This window comes from Cherax quadricarinatus, chromosome 42 (genome assembly GCF_038502225.1).
Source record: "Cherax quadricarinatus isolate ZL_2023a chromosome 42, ASM3850222v1, whole genome shotgun sequence".
In the NCBI taxonomy this organism is placed as follows: Eukaryota; Metazoa; Arthropoda; class Malacostraca; order Decapoda; family Parastacidae; genus Cherax; species Cherax quadricarinatus.
The window spans coordinates 18,719,476-18,742,083 of NC_091333.1; the positions used below are offsets into that span (position 1 = coordinate 18,719,476).

Below are 22,608 nucleotides of genomic sequence, written 5' to 3' on the forward strand. Positions count from 1 at the left end.
GCTGTTTGCTCTAGCTGGCGCTCATTTGAATTGGTGCTCCCACAAGGTACTAAGTGGTCCCAGATTTTTTTAATATGGTGCACACTGAGTGTTAAGACCTATTCTATGCTGACAAGGCATCTCAGGCCAATCGTGCAAAATTTGAAGGCAGGAAAAATTATTTATTTTTTTTATTAACACACTGGCCGATTCCCACCAGGGCAGGGTGGCCCGAAAAAGAAAAACTTTCACCATCATTCACTCCATCAATGTCTTGCCAGAAGGGTGCTTTACACGACAGTTTTTAAACTGCAACATTAACACACCTCCTTCAGAGTGCAGGCACTGTAATTCCCATCTCCAGGACTCAAGTCCGGCCTGCCGGTTTCCCTAAATCCCTTCATAAATGTTACTTTGCTCACACTCCAACAGCACGTCAAGTATTAAAAACCATTTGTCTCCATTCACTCCTATGAAAAATGCTCACGCATGCCTGCTGGAAGTCCAAGCCCCTCGCACACAAAACCTCCTTTACCCCCTCCCTCCAACCTTTCCTAGGCCGACCCCTACCCCGCCTTCCTTCCACTACAGACTGATACACTCTTGAAGTCATTCTGTTTTGCTCCATTCTCTCTACATGTCTGAACCACTTCAACAACCCTTCCTCAGCCCTCTGGACAACAGTTTTGGTAATCCCGCACTCTCCTCCTAACTTCCAAACTACGAATTCTCTGCATTATATTCACACCACACATTGCCCTCAGACATGACATCTCCACTGCCTCCAGCCTTCTCCTCGCTGCAACATTCATCACCCATGCTTCACACCCATATAAGAGCGTTGGTAAAACTATACTCTCATACATTCCCCTCTTTGCCTCCAAGGACAAAGTTCTTTGTCTCCACAGACTCCTAAGTGCACCGCTCACCCTTTTCCCCTCATCAATTCTGTGATTTACCTCATCTTTCATAGACCCATCCGCTGACACGTCCACTCCCAAATATCTGAATACATTCACCTCCTCCATACTCTCTCCCTCCAATCTGATATCCAGATTGGATATAAGATTGGAGGGAGAATGCTCAGCTAAAATAGTCGTTGTTTCTCCTAAATAAATGAGCTTAATTCCTTTGAGGTGGATGTGGGATGATGCCAGTGAAGGGCTCTTGTGCCAAGAAATTTGAGCTGTTCTCCACCTCATGGATCAAGGCTAATTATGTCATTCCTCAGGTGCTGCATGACCCCTGTGGGTTTAGAGCTTCCCTATGTAAATAATAATACATTAAATTCCATGATCATCAATCACTATTTGCTCAGTTAATTTTAGTCTTGCAAAAATTTACAGACTTGACTACTAGTTTTTCTTTGTTTTGCATTATCAGGAAATATACATAATAATATACAGAACTATTCCTAAGCCTAATCTCACTGGAGGAGTGAAGAACGAGATGGGGTATGATCACAACCTAAATTACTACTGGATATAGACTGGATAGACAAGGATAAGTATTTAATCAGGAATTCAAGAGCAAGAGAGTGTGATTTTAAAAATTACACACTCAAATGAGCCACAGGGATATTTGGAGGTATTGCTTCAATATGAAGGTGCTAAATAAGTGGAATGAGCTGAGTAGTGACAGTGGAAGCACACTGCATATGGGAGTTCAAAGCTAGATGTGATGTGAGAGTTGAAAGATGAGACCAGAAGTTGGAACTCTGCTTATCCCTCCTGTGCTTAAAGTCAGATTGGTAATTTTAGTTATTTTCTTTTGGCAAATCACTTAGAATCTTAGATTATAATCATAATCAGGTGATTCACCCATCCTTGTGCCACACTGCTGCTGGTGCCGTTACCTCAAATAAGTCATTATTACTCTTCATATTTACAGTGGTACCCCGAGTTTCAAACAGCTCCCAACTCGAACATTTATGTAAGTGTATTTTTGGGGGTCTGAAACAGGCTAATCTAATTTACATTATTCCTTATGGGAACAAATTCATTCGGTACCGGCACTCGAACAGCCTTCTGGAACGAATTAAGTTTGTAACTCGAGGTACCATTGTACTTTATAAATAAAGATTGTCTCATGTAATGTAAAAGCTTTGCTCTTTATTTTTTCTAAGCTCTGTATTTTCTAGACTAGTCAATTGTAATATTTTGTCTTCAAGTTTTCTTGATAAGTAAATACATTCTATCTGCCTCTCCATATTTTCATGATTGGAGTAAACCCCAGTCAGCTGCATTCAAAGTGCTATCTTGTTGTCAAGCTATATTTAGTTATAGAATAAACTCTCTTGTGCACAGAAGAAGAGATTCATGTACTGGAAATCTATTTAACCTAGTTATTTACAAAAATATACCTTTGTGCTCACACATAATCTTGAGATAATAAATTTACAAAGCCTAGACTACCATGTTTATTAAGGAATATCTGCATTCCAGCTTGATTTGGGTGGAGGAGTGACTATACATGCCAGTGATTACTTCAAGTTCAGACGTACCAATGCAAACCGGTATATCAATGACCTTCTACGGTACTTCTTTCCCATGGAAGTTCTAGCATCGTCATCTCTCACAGGTGGTGAATGCTTTGCCAACAAAGACAAGGGACCTTCGAACAAAAATCAGCTTGACCCTTGTATCATCAGAGTTATCACACGTAGGTGCTTTCAGAGTTACAAAATAATAGTAAGAGTTCCTTAGTGTTTAATATCATTGAGAATGACACCATTATTTTCTCTTATTTGAGGAAATTCATTGAGGCCATTTTCAGAAAAAATTTAGTTTGCATTTTGACTTTCAGCTAAGGACTGGGTACCAAGTGTTCACAACCTAACCCCTTAACTGAAGCATGTCTGGGAAAAAATTCATTGGGTGGCAAGATTTAAAAAAAAAAATCTTATAGAATAAAGAAGTGCAGTTTTATGAATCAAATCAAACTAAAATGAATGGAATCTGATAAAACTTACGATTTTATGGCATGTTGAAACTGGTGAAAAAATGATCACTCATTGGCAACAATGGCATAAATGTGCTAGCGATGTTTACGTTTTACAATATTTTTTTTAACGTTGGCTGTTTCCCACAGAGGCAGGGTGACCCAAAAAGAAAGAACAAAAAAATTTCACCATCATTCAACACTTTCACCAGACTCGTACATAATCACTGTCTTTGCAGAGGCACTCAGAAACAACAGTTAAATGTCACTCCAAACAGCCAATATCCTAAACCCTTCCTTCAAAGTGCATGCAGTGTACTTCCCACCTCCAGAACTCAAGTCTAGCTAATGGGTTTCCCTGAATCCCTTCACAAAATATTACCCTGCTCACACTCCAAGAGCTTGTCAGGTCCCAAAAACCATTTATCTCCATTCACTCCTAACACCCTCATGCAGCCTGCCTTCCTTTCACTACAGATTTATATGCTCTCTAAGCCGTTCTACTTCGTTCCATCCTCTCTAAATGACCAAACCACCTCAACAATCCCTCTTCAGCCTTCTGACTAACACAGTGGACCCTCAGTTAATGATATTAATCCATTCCAGAGAGCTTGTCCTTAACTGATTTTATCGTTATCAGATTTAATTTTCCCCATAAGAAATAATAGAAATCCAATTAATCCGTTCCTGCTGTCAGTAGGTATGACAGGATAGTACTTCAATATGACGCTATTATCAACTCTACGGCTTATTTATCTATCACAATTCATCTAATGTGACATAATAAACAATATTAATAACATAGAAACATGATATATACTCTAGAATGAATAAAATATGTCATAATGTATGTGAGGAGTAAATGTTGGTGGTGTTCGTGTTGGGTTTATAATGGCCACTTAGAGAAGCCGTACATATTAGTGGTGGAGGAGGCTTCTGCCACCACCACTATCCACAAACAATATATGTATGTAATTTATAAACAAGAAATATTTACATTTTAATTTATAAATAAATAAGTAAGTTTATTCAGGCATACACAAATGCAGTTACATAGATTATCATACATAGCAGCATATGTGTAAAGTACCTAGGATAACCCAAAAAAGCCAGAGTGACTTAGGTATTTCCATTGGGGTCCTTTTATATTTGCACTTATTTACTTTTATACTCAAACTTTTATATTTACACTTACCTTGGAGATGTTAGTTTAGTTTGTTAGTTTGATGGAGGAGATGCTGACAGAGGTTTAGGTGGCAGAAGATACGTAGCAGGCTGGCAAATGTTCATTGGCCTGATACACATCCAACAACATTGGAGAGTTACTTTCGTGTCGTTTTCCTGTCGCATACTCACTTAACTTACTTGCTACACTGTTAATTCTACACTTTATCGCTGGCTGGCACTATAGCCTTTATCGATACCTGCTGCTTTAGTATCATGCAGATCGTAGAATCACTGAATCACTGCAGAAGGCACATTCTCCCCTCTCTCTTCCTCCTCCACTTGGGTAATTTGCTACGAGTTTTTTCTAGAATTTTATTGTGTTTCTTCTTTATTACAGGGCTGGCACTAGAAACTTTTTTGGGCCCAGGGTGGCTTATTTAGCAGTTACAATCACTAAAAACAATGGAATAATATAAAATATATTGCATGTACGCGTGGAAACTTCCTCCCTGGCTTGTAAACAATGGCACACTGGCTTTACATGGGCTCAGGCTGCGCAGACACATTCGGGACGAATGTCCTTAACTGAGTTTTTCATTGTTAGCCGAGCCAATATTTTGATGCAAAAACACATCAATATCCGATTTTATCGCTGTCCAATAGCATCGTTAACTGAGGGTCCACTGTACTTTTAGTAACTCCACATCTCTTAATTTCCACACAGAGAAACTCTGCATAATATTTACACCACACATTGCCCTTAGACATGACATCTTCACAGCCTCCAGCCTCCTTGCTGCAGCATTTACAACCCATGCTTCACACCCATAAAAGAGTGTAGGTACCACTATACTCTCGTACATTCCCTTCTTTGCCTCCATGGATAACATTTTTTGTCTCCACAGACACCTTTTTTCCTTCATCAATTCTATGGTTAACCTCATCCTTCATAAACCCATCTGCTGACAAGTCAACTCCCAAATATCTGATCACATTCACTTCTTCCATACTCCCTCCCTCCAATGTGATATCCAATTTTCCTTTATCAAAATCGCTTGATACCCTCATCACCTTACTCTTATTTATGTTCACTTTTAACTTTCTACCTTTACACACCCTTCCAGACTCATCCACTAACCTTTGCAACTTTTCTTTAGAATCTCCTATAAGCACAGTTTTATCAGCTAAAAGTAACTGTGTCAACTCCCATTTTGTATTTAATTCCCCATAATTTAATCCCACCTCTCTCCCCAACACCCTAGCATTTACTTTTTTACAACCCCATTTGTAAATGTTAAATGACCATGGTGACATTACACATCCCTGTCTAAGACCTACTTTTACTGGGAAGTAATCGCCCTCTCTCCTACACACCCTAACCTGAGCCTCACTCTGTTCAATTATGATTGTTTTTCATTTTTAAATGTTTAATACTGTTCACTAGTTTTTATAATATTAGGTGTGTTTCAAGATGTTTTAGCACTTCAAACATGGGAAAATGCTTAACTTGACATTGCTCCACTTGGAATATACAATATATATTGGTAATATAACCTAGGTAGTAGGTAGCAACTGCCCAGGGAGATACTACTGTCCTGCCATGTGAGCGTAAAAGCCTGTAATTGTTTTACACGATGGTAGGATTGCTTGTGTCTTTTTTCTCTTTCATAAACATGCAAGATTTCAGGTACATCTTGCTACTTCTACTTACACTTAAATCACACTACACATGCATGTACAAGAATATATATATACACACCCCTCTGGCTTTTCTTCTATTTTCTAACTAGTTCTTGTTCTTGTTTATTTCCTCTTACCTCCATGGAGAAGTGGAACAGAATTCTGCCTCTGTAAGCCATTCATGTTGTAAGAGGTGGCTACAATGCCAGTAGCAAAGGCCTAGTAACCCCTTCTCCTGTATATATTACTAAATTGAAAAGGAGAAACTTTCATTTTTTTCCTTTTAGGTCACCCTGCCTCTGTGGGATATGGCCGGTTTGTTGAAAGAAGAAGAATTGGCAACGTAATTAGTTTTTATTCTATTTTTTACTTCTTTGGTCTAATAAAATTATGCACAAGGGATATTTATAATGTTAGAGTTGTTTCAATGTGTAATACTTAGAATGTGGAATTAAGTTGCATTATTTGACTATGTTGGGTTATCCTAGGTTAATTATTTATGTTACATGTATAGATTTTGAGGAAATATCTTTGGTTATATAAACATTGTGTGTGTCCATAACACCTGTATGCCTTCCAGACTACTATAAAATATATATTTGCAAAAAAATTCTATATTAAAATTGTTTCCAGGTGTAGTACTCCTTGAAACATAGAAATAAGCCACATAGATTTTGTGTTATTCTGGGTTAGTATCATAAAATTGTAATAAATTTGGAATGAATAAACTGTCTTCGTGCCACTTCCACACCCCGAGTTAGGCGTACTAGTACATCGGACACACAGTCATCATATGTAGTAAACCATGATGCACTGTGTGGACCTGCCTGGCCTTAGATTGTTTTTCAGAGGTATTAACAGTTTGTAGAAGACCCAGAGAGTTTGCTGAGGTCAAAAATATTGGCAGGTGCCAGATGTGATGGTATGAAAAATTGTGCATTCTAGTAAATCAGACACATTGACATCACCTGTGTACCAGTATGTTAGACACTTAAAGAGTTAAATTTCATGAATTGTCGCAAAGCATGTTAGTGCTGAGATTCTTAAGAAAGCATATGCAAGAAAAGTTTTTAATCTTGAAAAAAACATTAACTCTGGTATGTTTTAGAAACTGTATGATGGTTTCAATTTGAAACCCTCTCTTGTGGCTCCAGTATATAAGTGTTCATCCTCCTGCTTCCGCTTCAAATTGGTCAGGGCTAAGAGACTGAACTCTTTCTAAGGCTGAGGGACTGACTTCCTCATTTTATATTGCTTACCTGTCTGCTCTGCCTCCTCTGCCTTGTCCTTCCTACCCTGCTCTCTCCTGCCACTTTGCCTGGGCATAACCCTTTGAAAGATAGGCTTACTTTGCTGTTCAGTGCCAATGCCTCTGGATATTTGAAGCTGCAGCCGATGCTTGTTTATCACTCAAAAAAACCCAGTGTTTAAACAAGAAAAAGAATCCAAGGGAGGGTTGGTTGTCTTGTGGCATCTTGGAACAAATTATCCTAAGACCGTGTATTTTGGGGTTTGAGATATGATGCGTCTTCTGGAACAGATAAATATATCTTGAGGGACCACTGTACAGTACTGTACACACAGTTTATGGTTATACTGCAAGGACATTGAAAATAAAGGAGTTGAAAGCACAGTTTAGCCAGCAGGCTTTGCCTGTAATTTAACCCTTTGAAGGTTGAGACCTCTGCTCTCAAACTGGCTCCCAGGGTCGAAGAATTTTTGAAAACAAAAAAAAAATTCTTGTGAAATGATAGAGAATCTTTTTCTGAAGGTAATGAAACCAAAACCACGAAATTTGTTAGAAAATTTACGGAATTATGCTCTTGCGAAGTTAACGATTTTGGCAATACAGTGGACCCCCGCTTAACGATCACCTCCAAATGCGACCAATTATGTAAGTGTATTTATGTAAGTGCGTTTGTACGTGTATGTTTGGGGGTCTGAAATGGGCTAATCTACTTCACAATATTCCTTATGGGAAAAAATTCGGTCAGTACTGGCACCTGAACATACTACTGGAATGAAAAAAGTTCGTTAACCGGGGGTCCACTGTATATACTCATCGGCGATTTTCTCACTTTGAACCATATTTTGGGCCAATTCCATTGTTTCAGTCAACCAGTCTCATAGCTGTTTAGCAAGAACTCCTTTTATTCTATCAGTTGAGTACAAGAAACCACCAATATACCTATTTCAACTACCCAATAAAGTGATCATGAATTACTAATTTGGCCAGTTTCACACAAAATTCAAGAAAGGCCAATTTCAAAATAGGGTTCAGAATAAATAATGTAAACATTCCTGGCACTAAAATAACATTTTCTCTGTTCAATAGTCACGTCTCCAGACCCCTCTTATATTACGCTTGCTTTTCATTTTCAATTTTTATTCGCACAAAAATAAAAGATTTACTGTTATTTAGACTACTGCATAATTGTGATAATTGTATAAATGTCAGTGCATTCGTGACTGTATATTAAATCAGCCAGTTGACGTGTATTGGATGCATGACGTGTTTTGTTCACTCTTGAACATTGGCAAAAAGTTGAACATTTCTGCTACTTTGAGCTCAATTTCAAGCTACTTTTAGTATGTAAACCATTCAGAATCATCTATATTTCTGTAATATATCTTCCATTTTATCAAATGTGACCAAGGAACTGAGAATACAAAAACACACTGCAAATTCACTGTTTTACACCAAAAACACGGTTGCAGTTTTTTCTCATTATGCACTGCATGCTGCAGGATTTTTTTTTATACTGCGCACACTGACCACACAGACCCATTCTCTCATATTGTATACCTACCAGCTTTCTCTCACAATTTTGGAAGCCATTAGAATTTTGGCATAGTATTACTGGACCAACCCTGGCTTCAAAGCCATAATATTACGGGATCAACCCTGAAAAGATTAAAAGTTCAATATATTGAGGTCCATTATATCAAGGGTTTACTGCATGTTGTGTATGGGGTGGTTGTTCTTGCAAAGATTCTTCTCTGTATATTGTACGATAAGGGGTTTTGTAAATAGTCTTCTCATTGAAAGTGTCTTCTGTAGACATTGTATAATTTGAGTCTTGCAAATAGTATACTCTGGACATTTTGGGTGCAATTTAATTAGGTGTTAAGTTTCAAATTTACACTGAAATTAGTACATTTTTTCTTTTCTCTTGTCAGATGATGCCATCCGCAACTTTCCTACTATAGACGAAAAGCAAGTAAGAAATGCAATCCGCCGAAAACTTAACACTGAATCGCGTATATATCGTAGTCAAGAAAAGTTTGGAGGGCCTGGGAAACGCAATGGTGCTCAGAGGCGCAGGAGTCGGTTTTCTGAATCGCCTAGAGCTCTAGTGTCAATCGAGAAATCAGATAGAGAAAAGGACAAAGGACCCCCAATGGTGACTCCTAATGTCACTGTTGAGAAGGCTCCCTCGAAAGAATCTCGTCGAACAACATACACATCTCCTGGACAGGCTCAGCAGACGTCTGATAAGGATGGGAAAAGAGATAGTGATACTTCATCATACTTTAGCAGACAAGATAAATCAATCCCAAGATTGAGTGAGCAGCCTCAAGTATCCAGTTCTGCAACCCCAACTCCTGCAGCAACACCAAGCCTTCCATCCTCCTCCTCCTCTCCGGCAACTATATCTGATAAGAGTTTTAAGTTATCTCATGAAAATTTAGTTAAGGCTGAACTTCCGAGTGCTGCCCAATACTTGCCTCAAGAGTACTCTTACCCAACAGTAATGCCACCCCATGTTGGTCAGGCATATTTGCCACACCATATGGCAGCTGCTGATCCCACCTACTTAAGACGCCTTGAGATGAGTCAAGGTGCTCCTCATCCAGCAGCTCTGTCCTACACGTACCCCCATGCTACACTACCCACATCAGAGTCGATGGAGTCTAGCCTTCACATGTAGTGGGTTAATTTTAAGTTTCAGATTCCAGTGCAAATGTAGTTGTAGCAGATTGCTATACACAAATCTTTCGTTGGATGTTATAAAGATGAGCACTACTCCTGCTTGTCATTAACTATGCATAGTCTTAATGTACTGAAGATCTGATTTACACAGTTTATATTAAACACCCATTTAGTTTTTATTCATCTGTTTAAGATTTATATGACAGGCTTTGACATGAACTGAGGATTTTATTTAGGTTACTCTGTAGTCAAAATTTTTTAAAAAATCTTGTATAAAGTGACTTCTAATAAGATAATGAAATTTTTATATTCTGATATTTCAGGTTAAAGTATTGAGGGATACTATAGCCATATTTATTATGACGGGTTGTTGTACCCATACCCAGTTGACCATTTAAATGTACAAAGCTGGGAAGGTCATGAAATTTCTTCTCAAAACTTGTTAGTATTTGTACTTTTCCACACTATATTAATGATGTCCAAAACACTGCCAAGTTAATTTCAGTAAAATCTCCAAGATCTGATTCAATCTTTTCACACCCCTAGTATTGTAAAAAAAAAAAAAAAATAAATATCAAAGCATGTACAGTACATTGAGTTTTTAAATTTTTTTTATTTTCTCTGTCAGGTTTATTTATTTTATATGGAATTTTATTTAAATTGCACTAGAATAGAAAATAACAAAATTAGGTAAGATTTAGTGTAGCATTAATTAATGCACAAGAATTAAAACTTTAACTTTTATATGAAAAATGTCCAATATAACGAGTTGTTGCACATGTTTTGCAGTGATAATTTACATTGTCTGTACGGAAATGTTTGCACAGTCGAATCCCATTAATCTGAAGCCAGATAAGCTGAATATTTAATGTCCCATAATGAACACTTCAGCCTGGATAAACCCTAATTTTCTCCTTTAGTTGATATTCATAAAAGCAGTAAAATTAACTTTTTGTAAGGTGAATCTGAGATACCATATTTTATTTGGACAACATATCCAGGGATCAGTAAGTACCTTCTCATTTCTTTTTATATTATTAAACAGTATTTAAACTATATACAAGCTTGTTTAATGATGCTGATTAATGGTTCCAAAAATATTGTTAGCCAAATGCAAACTGTGCTTGCTAATGATAGTAAAGAATTTATGAACATACAAATACCTATGCTTTAAGGTTAATTTTCATATTGAATTAGCTCTTTCTATAAATTCTTCTATCCTATACCATATTAAATAAATAGCCTGTATCATAAGAACATAAGAATGGAGGAGTGCTGGAGCAGGCCTGCTGACTCATGTTAGGCAAGTTCTCACTCATGACTCATGAAATCATAATACAGTTGCAAACAGATCACAGAATGGGTAAAGACTCGAACCCACAGTGGGTGAGTCCTAAAACTCGCAGACTGGTGTGCTGACCACACTGGCACACTTTCATGGATTTAGAAAAGGCATATTATAAGGTGAATCGGGAAGCAATGTGGCAGATGTTGCAAGTGTGTGGAATAGGTGGTAGGTTTCTGAGTGTTGTTAAGAATTTTCATGAGGATAGTGAGGCTCAAGTTAGGGTATGCAGGAGAGAGGGAGATTACCTTCCAGTGAAAGCAGGTCTTAGACATGGATGTGTGATGTCACCGTGATTGTTTAACATATTTGTAGATGGAGTTGTAAAAAAAAGTGAATGCAGGGGTGTTAAGGAGAGGTGTGAGATTAAAATATGTTGAGTCTAATACAAAATGAGAATTGTCAGTTACTTTTTGCTGATGACACTGTGCTTTTGGGAGACTCTGAAGAGAAATTGCAAAGGTTAGTGGACTAACTTGGGAGGGTGTGTAAGAAATAAAGTTGAAAGTGAACATAGGAAAGAGCAAGGTGATGAGGGTAACAAACAAGTTAGGTAATGAAAAATTGGATATCAGATTGGAAGGAGGGAGTATGGAGGAAGTTAATGTGTTCAGATATCTGGAAGTGGACTTGTCAGTGGATGGTTATATGAAAGACAAGGTGAACCACAGATATGATGAAGGAAAAAGAGGTGGGTGGTGGATTGAGGTATCTGTGAAAAAAAAAGAACATTATCTGTGGAGGCAAAGAGGGAAATGTATGAGTATAGTGGTACCGACACACTTTTATGTGGGTGTGAAGCATGGATTGTGAAAATTGCAGCAAGGAGGAGGTTGGAAGCACTGGAGATGTCGTGTCTGAGGGCTATGTTTGGTGTAAATATCATACATAAAATTTGTAGTTTGGAGATTACCAGGAGGTGCACAGTTACTAAGGCAGGGTAAGGGTCACCCTAGGAATGGATGGAGGGAGGGGGTAAAGGAGCTTGTGTGTGCAAGGGGCTTGGACATCCAGCAGGCATGTTCAGTAGGAGTGGAGGCCAATGGGACCTTGATGAGCTGTTGGATTGTGAGCAAGGGAGCATTTTACGAAGGGACTCAGAGCAACAGGTTAGCTGGACTTGAGTCCTGGAGGTGGGAAGTACAGTGCCTGCACTCTAAAGGAGGGGTGGGGATCTTTGCAGTTTTGGAAGGGCATCTAAACTATAGTGTCTACATGCCTCTGTCAAGACAGTGATAAAGTGAATGATGATGAAAGCGTTTCTTTTTCAGGCCACCTTCCCTCATTGTGACTTCGTAAATGGTCTAAGTCAGAATGAAATGTTATCGTAAGCTCCTGTCTGTCTTATGTGTGGGTTATTTGTGTATTTTTAATTTTTATGCATAATATAATATCTATGATTATTATTTGTGTATTGTTATTTTTTTATTTATTTTTTTTTTTTTGCATAATATAATACCTATGATTGTTAGGTGGCATATATCATGTGGTTCTGCAGCCTAAATAGCTAAAATATTGATTATAAGATTTAAGATTTCCAAAAACCTCAAAGTTAAAGAGAACAATCAAGCTGAGAATCATCACAGTGCATCAAAGTTAGGCTAAAACAACTTGGATGAAATGCTAAATTTTGTTCACTAATTATAGTTTCTATAATCCAACTTGACAGTGTGTTGCACTCATTAGCAACTCTTGCTGAAACCAGTATATTCCTATATCATTTTTAAATCTAAATTTATCCATTTGTATACATATTTTGTTCTAAAGTAGGAGAAACATTTAGAGAGGGTGTGGTAGGTAAGTTTGAGGTGCCAAGTGTAAATGTTAATGGGGATCTTTGACTGAACTTTGTATAGAAAGGGGTTTGGTTATAGGTAATACATATTTTAACCCTTTCAGGGTCCGTCCCGTAGATCTACGGCTTTACGTTCAGGGTCCAAACCGTAGATCTATGTCATGAGCTCAGCTCACTCTGATAAACTGTGAGTGGTACATTTGGGCCTAGATATGAGAGAATACATCTATGTGGTATGTGTGCACCACATAAAACAAATCCTGCAGCACACTGTGTATGAGAGAAAAAACCGAGACCATGATTTTCGATTAAAACAGCGACTTTGCAGTGTTTTTTCGTGTGTTTTTTATAGTTGTATTTGCGATTTCTTGGTCTCATTTGATAGAATGGAAGACATGTTACAGAAATAGAGATGATTTTGATTGGTTTTAGCACTGGAAATGGCTTGAAACTGAGCTCAAAGTAGCAGAAATGTTAAATTTTTGCTGATGTTCAAGAGTAAACAAACGACCTCACACGTCTAATACACGGCAGCTGGTGGGTCTAATATACATTCACAAATGTGGTGATGATATTTATACAATTATTACAATATTTCATAACAGTAAATCTTCTATTTTTTGGTGTTAATAAAAATTCATTGTGAATAAAAAATCAAAATGGAATCTATTTGTAAAGCCTCAAAACGTAACTAATGAGCAGAGGAAATGTTAGTTTAGTGCCAGGAATACCTACATTGTTTATTCTGGACCCTATTTTGAAATTGGAATATTTTGAACTTTGTGTTAAATTGGCCAAATTACCAACTTCCGATCACTTTATTTTGTAGTTGAAACAGTTGACTTGGCGATTTCTTGTGCTCAATCGATAGAATAGAAGTAATACTAGTGAAATAGCTAAGAATTTGGTCGACTGGAATAATGTAATTGGCCTAAAATGGGAGTCAAAGTCGGCAAAATCGCCGATTCATAAATATCGCTGACACATCAAAATTCGCGAGAGCATAATTTCGTCAATTTTCCACCAAATTTCGTACTTTTTGTTTTATTACCTTCACAAAAAGATTCTCAAGCATTTCATAAGAAAAGATAACTAATTTTTTTTTTTAAATTCTAGGACACTGGGGCACCACTTCAGATTTTGGCCTTGGACCCTGAAGGGGTTAAGGAAAAAAAAAAAGGATAAATAAGTATACAAGATATGATATAGGGCATAATAACAGTAGTTTGTTGGGCAGTGTACTGGTAGATTAAAGACTATTGGGTAGACTTCAGGATGTGCATATTTATAGAGCCCACAGTGATATCAGATAAAAGGTAGATAGAATACAAGGTGAATGAAAGCAGAAAGTAAGAGAGAGGCGAAGGTTTATTAACTAAAGGAGGAGGCAGTTAGGGTAAGATATAAACAACTGCTGGAGGATAGATGGGCTAGTGAAAATATAGGCAATGATGTTGAAGGAGTTTGGGGTAGGTTTAAGAATGTAGTGTTGGAGTGTTCAGCAGAAGTTTGTGGTTATAGGAAAGTGGATGCGGGAGGGAAGAAGAGTAGTGGAATGATGAGGTAAAGAGAGTAGGAAGAGAGAAAAAGTTAGCATATGAGAAATTTTTACAAAGTAGAAGTGATACAAGGAAGGAGGAATATATGGAGAGAAAAAGAAAGGGTAAAAGAGTGGTGGAGGAATGTAAAACAAGAGCAAATAAGATGGAAGGTGAGATGTTATCAACAAATTTTGTTGAGAATAAGAAAAAGTTTTGTAGTGAGATTAATCAAGTTGAGAAAACCTAGGGAACGAATGGATTTGACAGTTAAAAATAGCAGAGGAGAGTTGTTAGACGGAGAGTTGGAGGAATTCGGAAGATGTAGGGAATATTTTGAGGAATTGTTAAATGTTGATGAGGATAGCGAAGCTGGAATCTCTTGTATTGGGCAGGGAGGAATAACATCTTATAGGAGTGAGGAAGAGCCAGTTATGAGTGGAGGGGAAGTGCATGAGGTAGTGGGTAGAATGAAAGGGGGGTAAAGCAGATGGGGTAAAGACAGAAATGTTAAAATCAGGAGGGTATTTAGTTTTGGAATGGTTGGTGCTATTATTTAATAAATGTATGGAAGAGGGTAAGGTTTCTTGGGATTGGCAGAGAGAATGCATAGTTCCTTTGTATAAAGGCAAAGGGGACAAAACAGACTGTAAAAATTATAGGGGAATAAGCCTGTTTAGTATACCTGGTAAAGTGTATGTTAGCTTTATTATTGAAAGAATTAAGAATAAGATGGATAGCAGATGAACAAGGAGGCTTTAGGAAAGCTGGGGGGTGTGCAGACCAAAATGTTTACATTGAAACATATAGGTGAACAGTATTTAAGGTAAGGGTAAAGAGGTTTTTGTGGCATTTATGGGTATGGAAAAGGTGTATGATAGGGTGGATAGGAGGGCAATGTGGCAGATGTTGCAAATGTATGGAATAGGAGGTAGGTTACTGAAAGCAGTGAAGAGTTTTTATGAGCATAGTGAGGCTCAGGAGAGAGGGAGATTATTTCCAAGAAAAAGTAGGCCTTAGACAAGGATGTATGATGTCACCACGGTGGTTCAATATACAGCGGTACCCCGAGTTTTGGCCATAATTCGTTCCAGAAGGCTGTTCGAGTGTCGTTACCAAATGAATTTGTTCCCATAAGGAATAATGTAAATTAGATTAGTCCGTTTCAGACCCCCAAAAATACACTAACAAAAGCACTTACAATAATACACTTATATAATTGTTTGAGTTGGGAGCTGTATGAAACTCAGGGTACCACTGTATTTATAGGTAGAGTTGTAAGAGAAGTGAATGCCCAGGTGTTGGCAAGAGGTGTGGGGCTTAAAGATAAAGAATCTAACACAAAGTGGGAGTTGTCACAGTTGCTCTTTGCTGATAACACTGCTTTGAGAGATTCTGAAGATAAGTTGCAGATGTTGGTGGACGAGTTTGGTAGAGTATGTAAAAGAAGGAAATTAAAAGTGAATATAGGAGAAAGTAAGGTAATGAGGATAAAAAATTTAGGTAACGAAAGACAATATCAGAATGGAGGGAGGGAGTATGGAGGAGGTGAATGCATTCAAATATTTGGGAGTGGATGTGTCAGCAGATGGATCTCTGAAAGATGAGGTGAATCATAGAATTGATGAGGAGGAAAAAAGGTGAGTGGTGCACTGAGGAGTCTGTGGAGACAAAGAACATTATCCATGGAAACAAAGGGGGTAATGAATGAACATAGTTATACAAACTCACTTATATGGGTGTGAAGCATGGGTGGTGAATGTTGCAACAAGGGTGGAGGCATTGGAGATGTATCTGAGGGCAATGTGTAGTGCAAAAATAATGCAGAAAATCTGTAGTTTGGAAATTAGGAAGTGTTGGGTTACTAAAAGCATTATCCAGAGGGCTGAGGAGGGGTTGCTGAGGTGGTTTGGACACTTAGGATGGAACGAAACAGAATGACTTGGAGAGCTTATAAATCTGTAGTGGAAGGAAGTCAGGGCAGTGGTTAGCCTAGGAAAGGTTGGAGGAAGGTGGTAAAGGAGGTTTTGTGTTCAAGGGGCTCGAACTTCCAGTAAGCATGCTGGAGTGTGTTACATAGGAGTGAATGGAGACAAATGGTGCTATTGGAGTATGAGCAAGGTAACATTTATGAAAGGATTCAGGGAAACCAGCAGGCTGGTCTTGTGTCCTGGAGATGGGAAGTACAGTTCCTGCACTCTGAAGCAAGGGTGTTAATGTTACAGTTTTATAACTGTAGTGTAAGCATGCCTCTGGCAAGACAGTGATGGAGTGAATGATGATGAAAGTTTTTCTTTTTTGGGCCATCCTGCCTTGGTGGGAAATGGCTGATGTGTTAATAAAAAAATATTTGTTCTTGGTTGGATATCCTCATTGTCCTGTTTATATCTCTTTTATGCCTGTTTTTTCTCTTATATAATGTACTCTAATAATTTCTGCCCTCTTTCTATGTCTTTAAAGAGAGTGCAAGTTTAGGGATCTCAAGCTGTCTTTGTATGAGATTCCTCTTACAGTGGATTTATCTTAGTCATCCTTCTATGCATGTTCTCCACTGTATTTATCTTAATATTGTAAGTGAGGCCTTACTAATGATTTATAGAGTTGTAGTATAACCTTTGTATTTCTGTTATTTATACATCCTGATATAAATCCAGCTAGTCTGTTAGTATTATGATGCATTCTTAGGCACTTCTATCTTGGCTTCAGAGTTCTTCTTACCATGACTCCTGAGTTTTTTTTTTTTTTTCTCATTCTGTATGATCAAGTTCTTCAAAACCTAGTTTATAACTGTGAGGGTTATTTTAACTCCCAAGGACTTTGCACTTTTCCACGTCTAACTGTATCTGCTGCTTTTCAGACCATGACATTATCGTGCCTATCTTCCAGATATTCAGTAGTGTCCCCCTCCGAATCTATTATTTAGCTTTTTCTTTATCACCAGATTTATTTGTGTCATTTTTTATGCACTTTTTACACAATGTACATTATGGACAACTAAAACTGATCCTCACGGAATGCCACTTATGACTAGTCCCCCTTCTGATTTCATCTCAAATATGCAGAACCTCTTTGCCTAAGTTTCATGACAAAATACTCTGCCCATTGTTAGCCAGCTTCAGGTGATACTTTCTGATAATCATAATGGGATACATTACTGAAAATATCACTTCCCCATACTTTAAGGTCTGCTGCAGTGCTCGTTTTTTCTCATGTTCTTACGTAACCTTCGGCTTCCAAGACTCTGGGTAAACTTTCAAGACTTATTTGGGAGAGAATAGCAACTCTGATACCGTAAAATATGGCAGTTGTAAAACTGATAAGCTGATGAAAGGATACTGGCAGAATGGGAACCTTTTGAGATATTTTGCTTGGAGAAGGGTGTTTTTTAAGTTTATAGGGTACATGTTAAGCATAAATATAGTTGGTAGAGCAGTTGGTGAGATGTCATGAGATGTGAACCTTGACTGTCAGGAGGGCAGTGTGTACTGAAGAGCATGTGAGCTAGGCCTCCCTTGCCAGCTAGCAAGTAGCTTTAACCCTTTCACTGTCTGTCACATATATCTACATCATTGAGGCCATGGTTCTTGTCATAGTTTACATTTTGAGCTCAGCTTACTCAGATAAGCTGTGATTGATAAATATTGTTAAAGATAGGAGAGAATGGGTCTATATGGCAAGTGTGCATCACATAAAAAAAATCTTGCCCCACGTGGTGCATGACGAATGATTGGATGAACAAAACTGTGACTGTGTCTGTGGTTTAAATTAGCAAATTTGCAGTGTTTTCTTGGATGGTCTTTATGGTTTTATTGGCTATTTCTTGGTGTCATTTGATAGAATTGAAGGCATATTACTGAAATAGAGACGATTTTGATTGGTTTCAGAAGTGGAACTAGCTAGAAACTGGGATCAAAGTAGCAGAAATATTCAGTTTTTGCTGAGAGTCCAGTGAATGGGTAAGGTCCCCCATACATTCTCTAGTCTGTTTCATGGGCTTTTAATAGGTCTGATTCAATTACTGGGATTCTGTAAACCATGAACAATCTTTCCTGGTTATATTTTATTATCCAAGAGCTAGAGTAAATCTTATATTTTTCTGTGAATGAGAATTCCAAGTGGAAAGCAAGTGTAATATAGGAGAGGCCCGGGGACATGACTAATGAATAGAGGAAATGTTTTAGTGCTAAGAATATCTACATTGTTTATTATGGACTATTTTTAAATTGGCATTTTTTAAATTTTGAGTGAAATTGTCCATATTACTGAATTCTGATCACTTTATAAGAGTAGTTGAAATAGATGAATGGGCAGTTTCTTGTGCTCAGTTTATAGAATGGAAGGGATTTTAGTGTGATAAATGGTTTAGAAAACTGACAGGTTGAAGAATGAGACACTTATGTAGCATATAGGAATCTTTATTGAGGAAATATTTTTCACTACACAGTGGTTTCATCAATCCTATATACTGTTCTTCTTTGTATAAGACTGATGAAGCCACTGTGTGTCCAAACATTTCTTCAGTAATAATTCCCATATGTTGCATAAGTGTCATTTTTTCAAGGGATTTTAGTGAAATAGCTAAAAATTTAGTCAACTGGAGCAATGGAATTGGCGTAAAATACAGTGGAGCCTCAGTACTCGAACAACTCTGTATTCAAACAATTCGATATTCGAACACTTTGTTTGTTAAACGAATCGCTCGGTAGTCTATCATATGCTCAGCACTCAACCAAACAAATACGACCTGCTAGAACTTCGCTGTAAACCATTTCGTGTTTCCTCGCATTTTATTTTTTTATTGTATAAGTAAGTCACCATGGGACCTAAGAGGGCTAGTGATAACAGCTAACCAAAAAGAAAATTGGGTGGGAAAAATTCGTTCTGTACTTGAACAGATCAGTGCTCGAACAGCCTTCTGGAACCAGTTAAGTTCAAGTGCCGAGGTTCCACTGTAGGACTCAAAGTAGGCGAAATTGCCAATGTGTAAATTGTGCTAAGAACACTAACCTTGTGCTTGTGTGATTCCATAAGTTTTCCATCAAATTTCGTACTTTTGGTGTCATTACCCTCGGAAAACAATACTCAGACATTTCAGAAGAAAGAATCTTTCTTATTGGGAAAGGAGGGGGGGAATTTTTGGACATTGAGAGCAAGTTTCATTTCATGGGTCTGGGCAGTGAAAGGGTTAAGGGGAATTGGAGATAAAATAGTGGGAATTGATGGTTGAGAGTTAGACCTGCCTAGTAGCATAGACCAGTAGGCCTACTGTAGTGTTCCTTATTAAATTCCTATACTCGTTTATAAAATCACTAATTTGGCAGTGGAATTGATGGGTGGAATAGGGGTGTGAATGTATGTGTAACCCTCCTAGCATTATTATTATTGCTGCTTTCAGGTGTTAAGGATATCTGACAAAGAAAGAACTCAAAACAGTGTTTTCAAGTTAGATAAATTCAGATTTATAAAAGAATAGGAAAGTACAGTGGCCCCCCGCATAGCGACTTTAATCCGTGCAAGAGGGCTGATTGTTATGCGAAATGTTCGGTATGCGAATGAATTTTCCCCATAAGAAATAATGGAAATCAAATTAATCCGTGCAAGACACCCAAAAGTATGAAAAAAAATTTTTTACCACATGAAATATACATTTTCCTACACACAAAGAGAAGGATACATGCACAATAGTAGAGTAGTACATGCACAATATATATTGTGCATGTACTACTCTACTAAATGAAGAATAAATGACACTTACCTTTATTGAAGATGCAGCAATGACTGATGAGACACTGTCCTGGGAGTGCCTTTTCCTCCTGAGTACTGTAGGTCCTGTTTGGCTTTTTCTTCCAGAACAGGCCTTATCACACTGTGTATGCCACTACAATTCTTAAATCTCTCAAACCAACCTTTGCTGGCTTTAAATTCACCAATATGAGCACTAGTTCCAGGCATTTTTCCCTGTTCACCTGGGTGTTAGTCGACTGGTGTGGGTTGCATCCTGGGAGACAAGATTAAGGACCCCAATGGAAATAAGTTAGACAGTCTTCGATGACACTGACTTTTTTGGGTTATCCTGGGTGGCAAATCCTCTGGGGTTAATTGTTTCTTGGTATTCTCAATAAGCCACACCAACAACGGTGCTACAGCAGCACCAGCAGCTGACGGTGGTACAGCAGCAACAGACGATGCTACAGCAGCAGCAGACGATGCTACAGCAGCAGCAGACGATGCTACAGCAGCAACAGACGATGCTACAGCAGCAGCAGACGATGCTACAGCAGCAGCAGACGATGCTACAGCAGCAGCAGACGGTACTACAGCAGCAGCAGACGATACTACAGCAGCAGCAGCAGCAGCAGCTGACGGTGGTACAACAGCAGCAGCAGCTGACAGTGCAGCAGCAGCTGATGGTGGTACAGCAGCAGCAGCAGCAGCTGCACCACCAATAGTAGCGATGGTTGATTGGGGTTTATTATACAACCTGGCCAGCTCGGAGACACGCACTCCACTTTCATACTTATCAATGATCTTTTTCTTCATCTCTATAGTAATTCTCACCCTTATTGCTGTAGGGTTGGCACTAGAAGCTTTCTTGGGGCCCATGGTCACTTATTTTCCAGAAAAAATCACCAAAAACACTGTAATAATACGAAATGTTCCGATTGTATGCTTGGATGTTACCGCGGAGGCTGGCTGGTAAACAATGCCACCGGCGGAACATGTGAGCGTGGCTCAGGCCGCACATTGAACGCGTCTCGGACGAAGAGCGGTGAGCAGGTTTTTGGGCGGTATGCGAGGCAAAATTTTTGCGAAAAAAGCGAGCGGTATGCGGATTGTACAGTATGCGATGCGTGCAGTATACGGGGGTCCACTGTACTGGTTTAGCAGTAGAGTTGTATATGAGTAGAAGTCTGCCAGGTAGTATTGAAGCCAACACCTTGGGTAACTTTAGCCCTTTGACTGTTTTGGTCATATATATACGTCTTACGAGGCACCATTTTTGACATATATATACTCATAAATTCTAGCGGCTTCAAATCAAGCAGGAGAAAGCTGGTAGGCCTACATGTGAGAGAATAGGGATCTGTGTGGCCAGTGTGCACCACACAAAAAAAATCCTGCAGCACACAGTGCATAATGAGAAAAAAAAAGCTCCGACTATTTTTTAATTAAAAAGGCCGACTTTGTGGTCTATTTTCGTATAGTATTTATGGTTGTATTCTTGTTTTCTTGGTCTCATTTGATAGAATGGAAAATATATTATAGAAATAGAAGTGATTTTGATTGGTTTTACTATGAAAAGAGCCTTGAAATGGAGCTCAAAGTAGGGGAAATTTTTTATTTTTGCCGATGTTCAGAAGTTAACAAATGATGTCATTTTCCAATAAATATCCAAGTAGCCATTCTAATATGCATATGAATGGGCTGACATTATTTATACAATTACAGTGGACCCTCGAGTTTCGGCAGCATCGACTTTCGTGAAATCCGACTTTCGGCAAGTTTTTTCGGCAAAATTTGGCCTCGCAGTTCGTGATTAGACTCGTGATTCAGTGACCGTCCGGTACCCGTCCGCCCATCACCGCGCACACAAAGCCAGTCTCCCACGCCATTCATGCTCAGTGTGCCATTGTTTACCAACACGTGACTATCACCCCGTGGGTTCATACGTAATAATCTATTGTTTTTTGTGATTGCAACTGCTAAATAAGTCACCATGGGCCAAAGGAAAGCTAGTGCAAGCCCTTTGGTAAAGAAAGTAAGGAACACGATCGAATTCAAGAAGGAAATCATTGAAAAATATGAGAGTGGAGTGTGTGTTACAGAGGTTGCCAGGATGTATGGCAAACCCCATTCATGTGATGAATGGTTTGAAAAACCGACAAGTTGAAGATTGAGACACTTATGCAGCATATGGGAATCTTTATTCAGGAAACGTTTCGCCACACAGTGGCTTCATCAGTCCACTACAAAGAGGAAGGCGTAAGGAGAGGAGGAGTATGAGGTAATCAGTCCCTCAGCCTGGAGTCGATGTGTTCAGTCCATCAATCTTGTAGAATGTACAGCATAGGGCCGTAGACGTGGCTTATATACTGTAGTGAGGTGACTTGAAGCAGGCGGAGGCGGGATCATAGTGGTACCATCCACTAGTCGAAGTAGGTCTTTGTCCAAAGGTTGAACAAGCATTGAAGAATTCTTTGTAAGAAGATCCCATGATGCTGCAGTGTCT

The 22,608-nt window shown here is 38.5% G+C and overlaps 1 protein-coding gene across 6 annotated transcripts in view; it reads left to right on the forward strand.

The window, feature by feature from the left end:
- LOC128695668 (uncharacterized) overlaps positions 1-22,608 on the forward strand; it is a 93,498-nt gene that overhangs the window by 50,188 nt on the left and 20,702 nt on the right. For 5 of the 6 annotated variants that reach the window (XM_070093380.1, XM_070093383.1, XM_070093385.1 and 2 more), the window contains 2 exons: positions 2,424-2,640; positions 8,947-10,224. In XM_070093380.1, the coding sequence (XP_069949481.1) occupies positions 2,424-2,640; positions 8,947-9,698 (969 nt within the window). In that variant the 3' untranslated portion in view covers positions 9,699-10,224. Of the gene's footprint in view, positions 1-2,423; positions 2,641-8,946; positions 10,225-22,608 lie in introns of those variants that run through there. The other variant, XM_070093381.1, reaches the window with a different exon arrangement.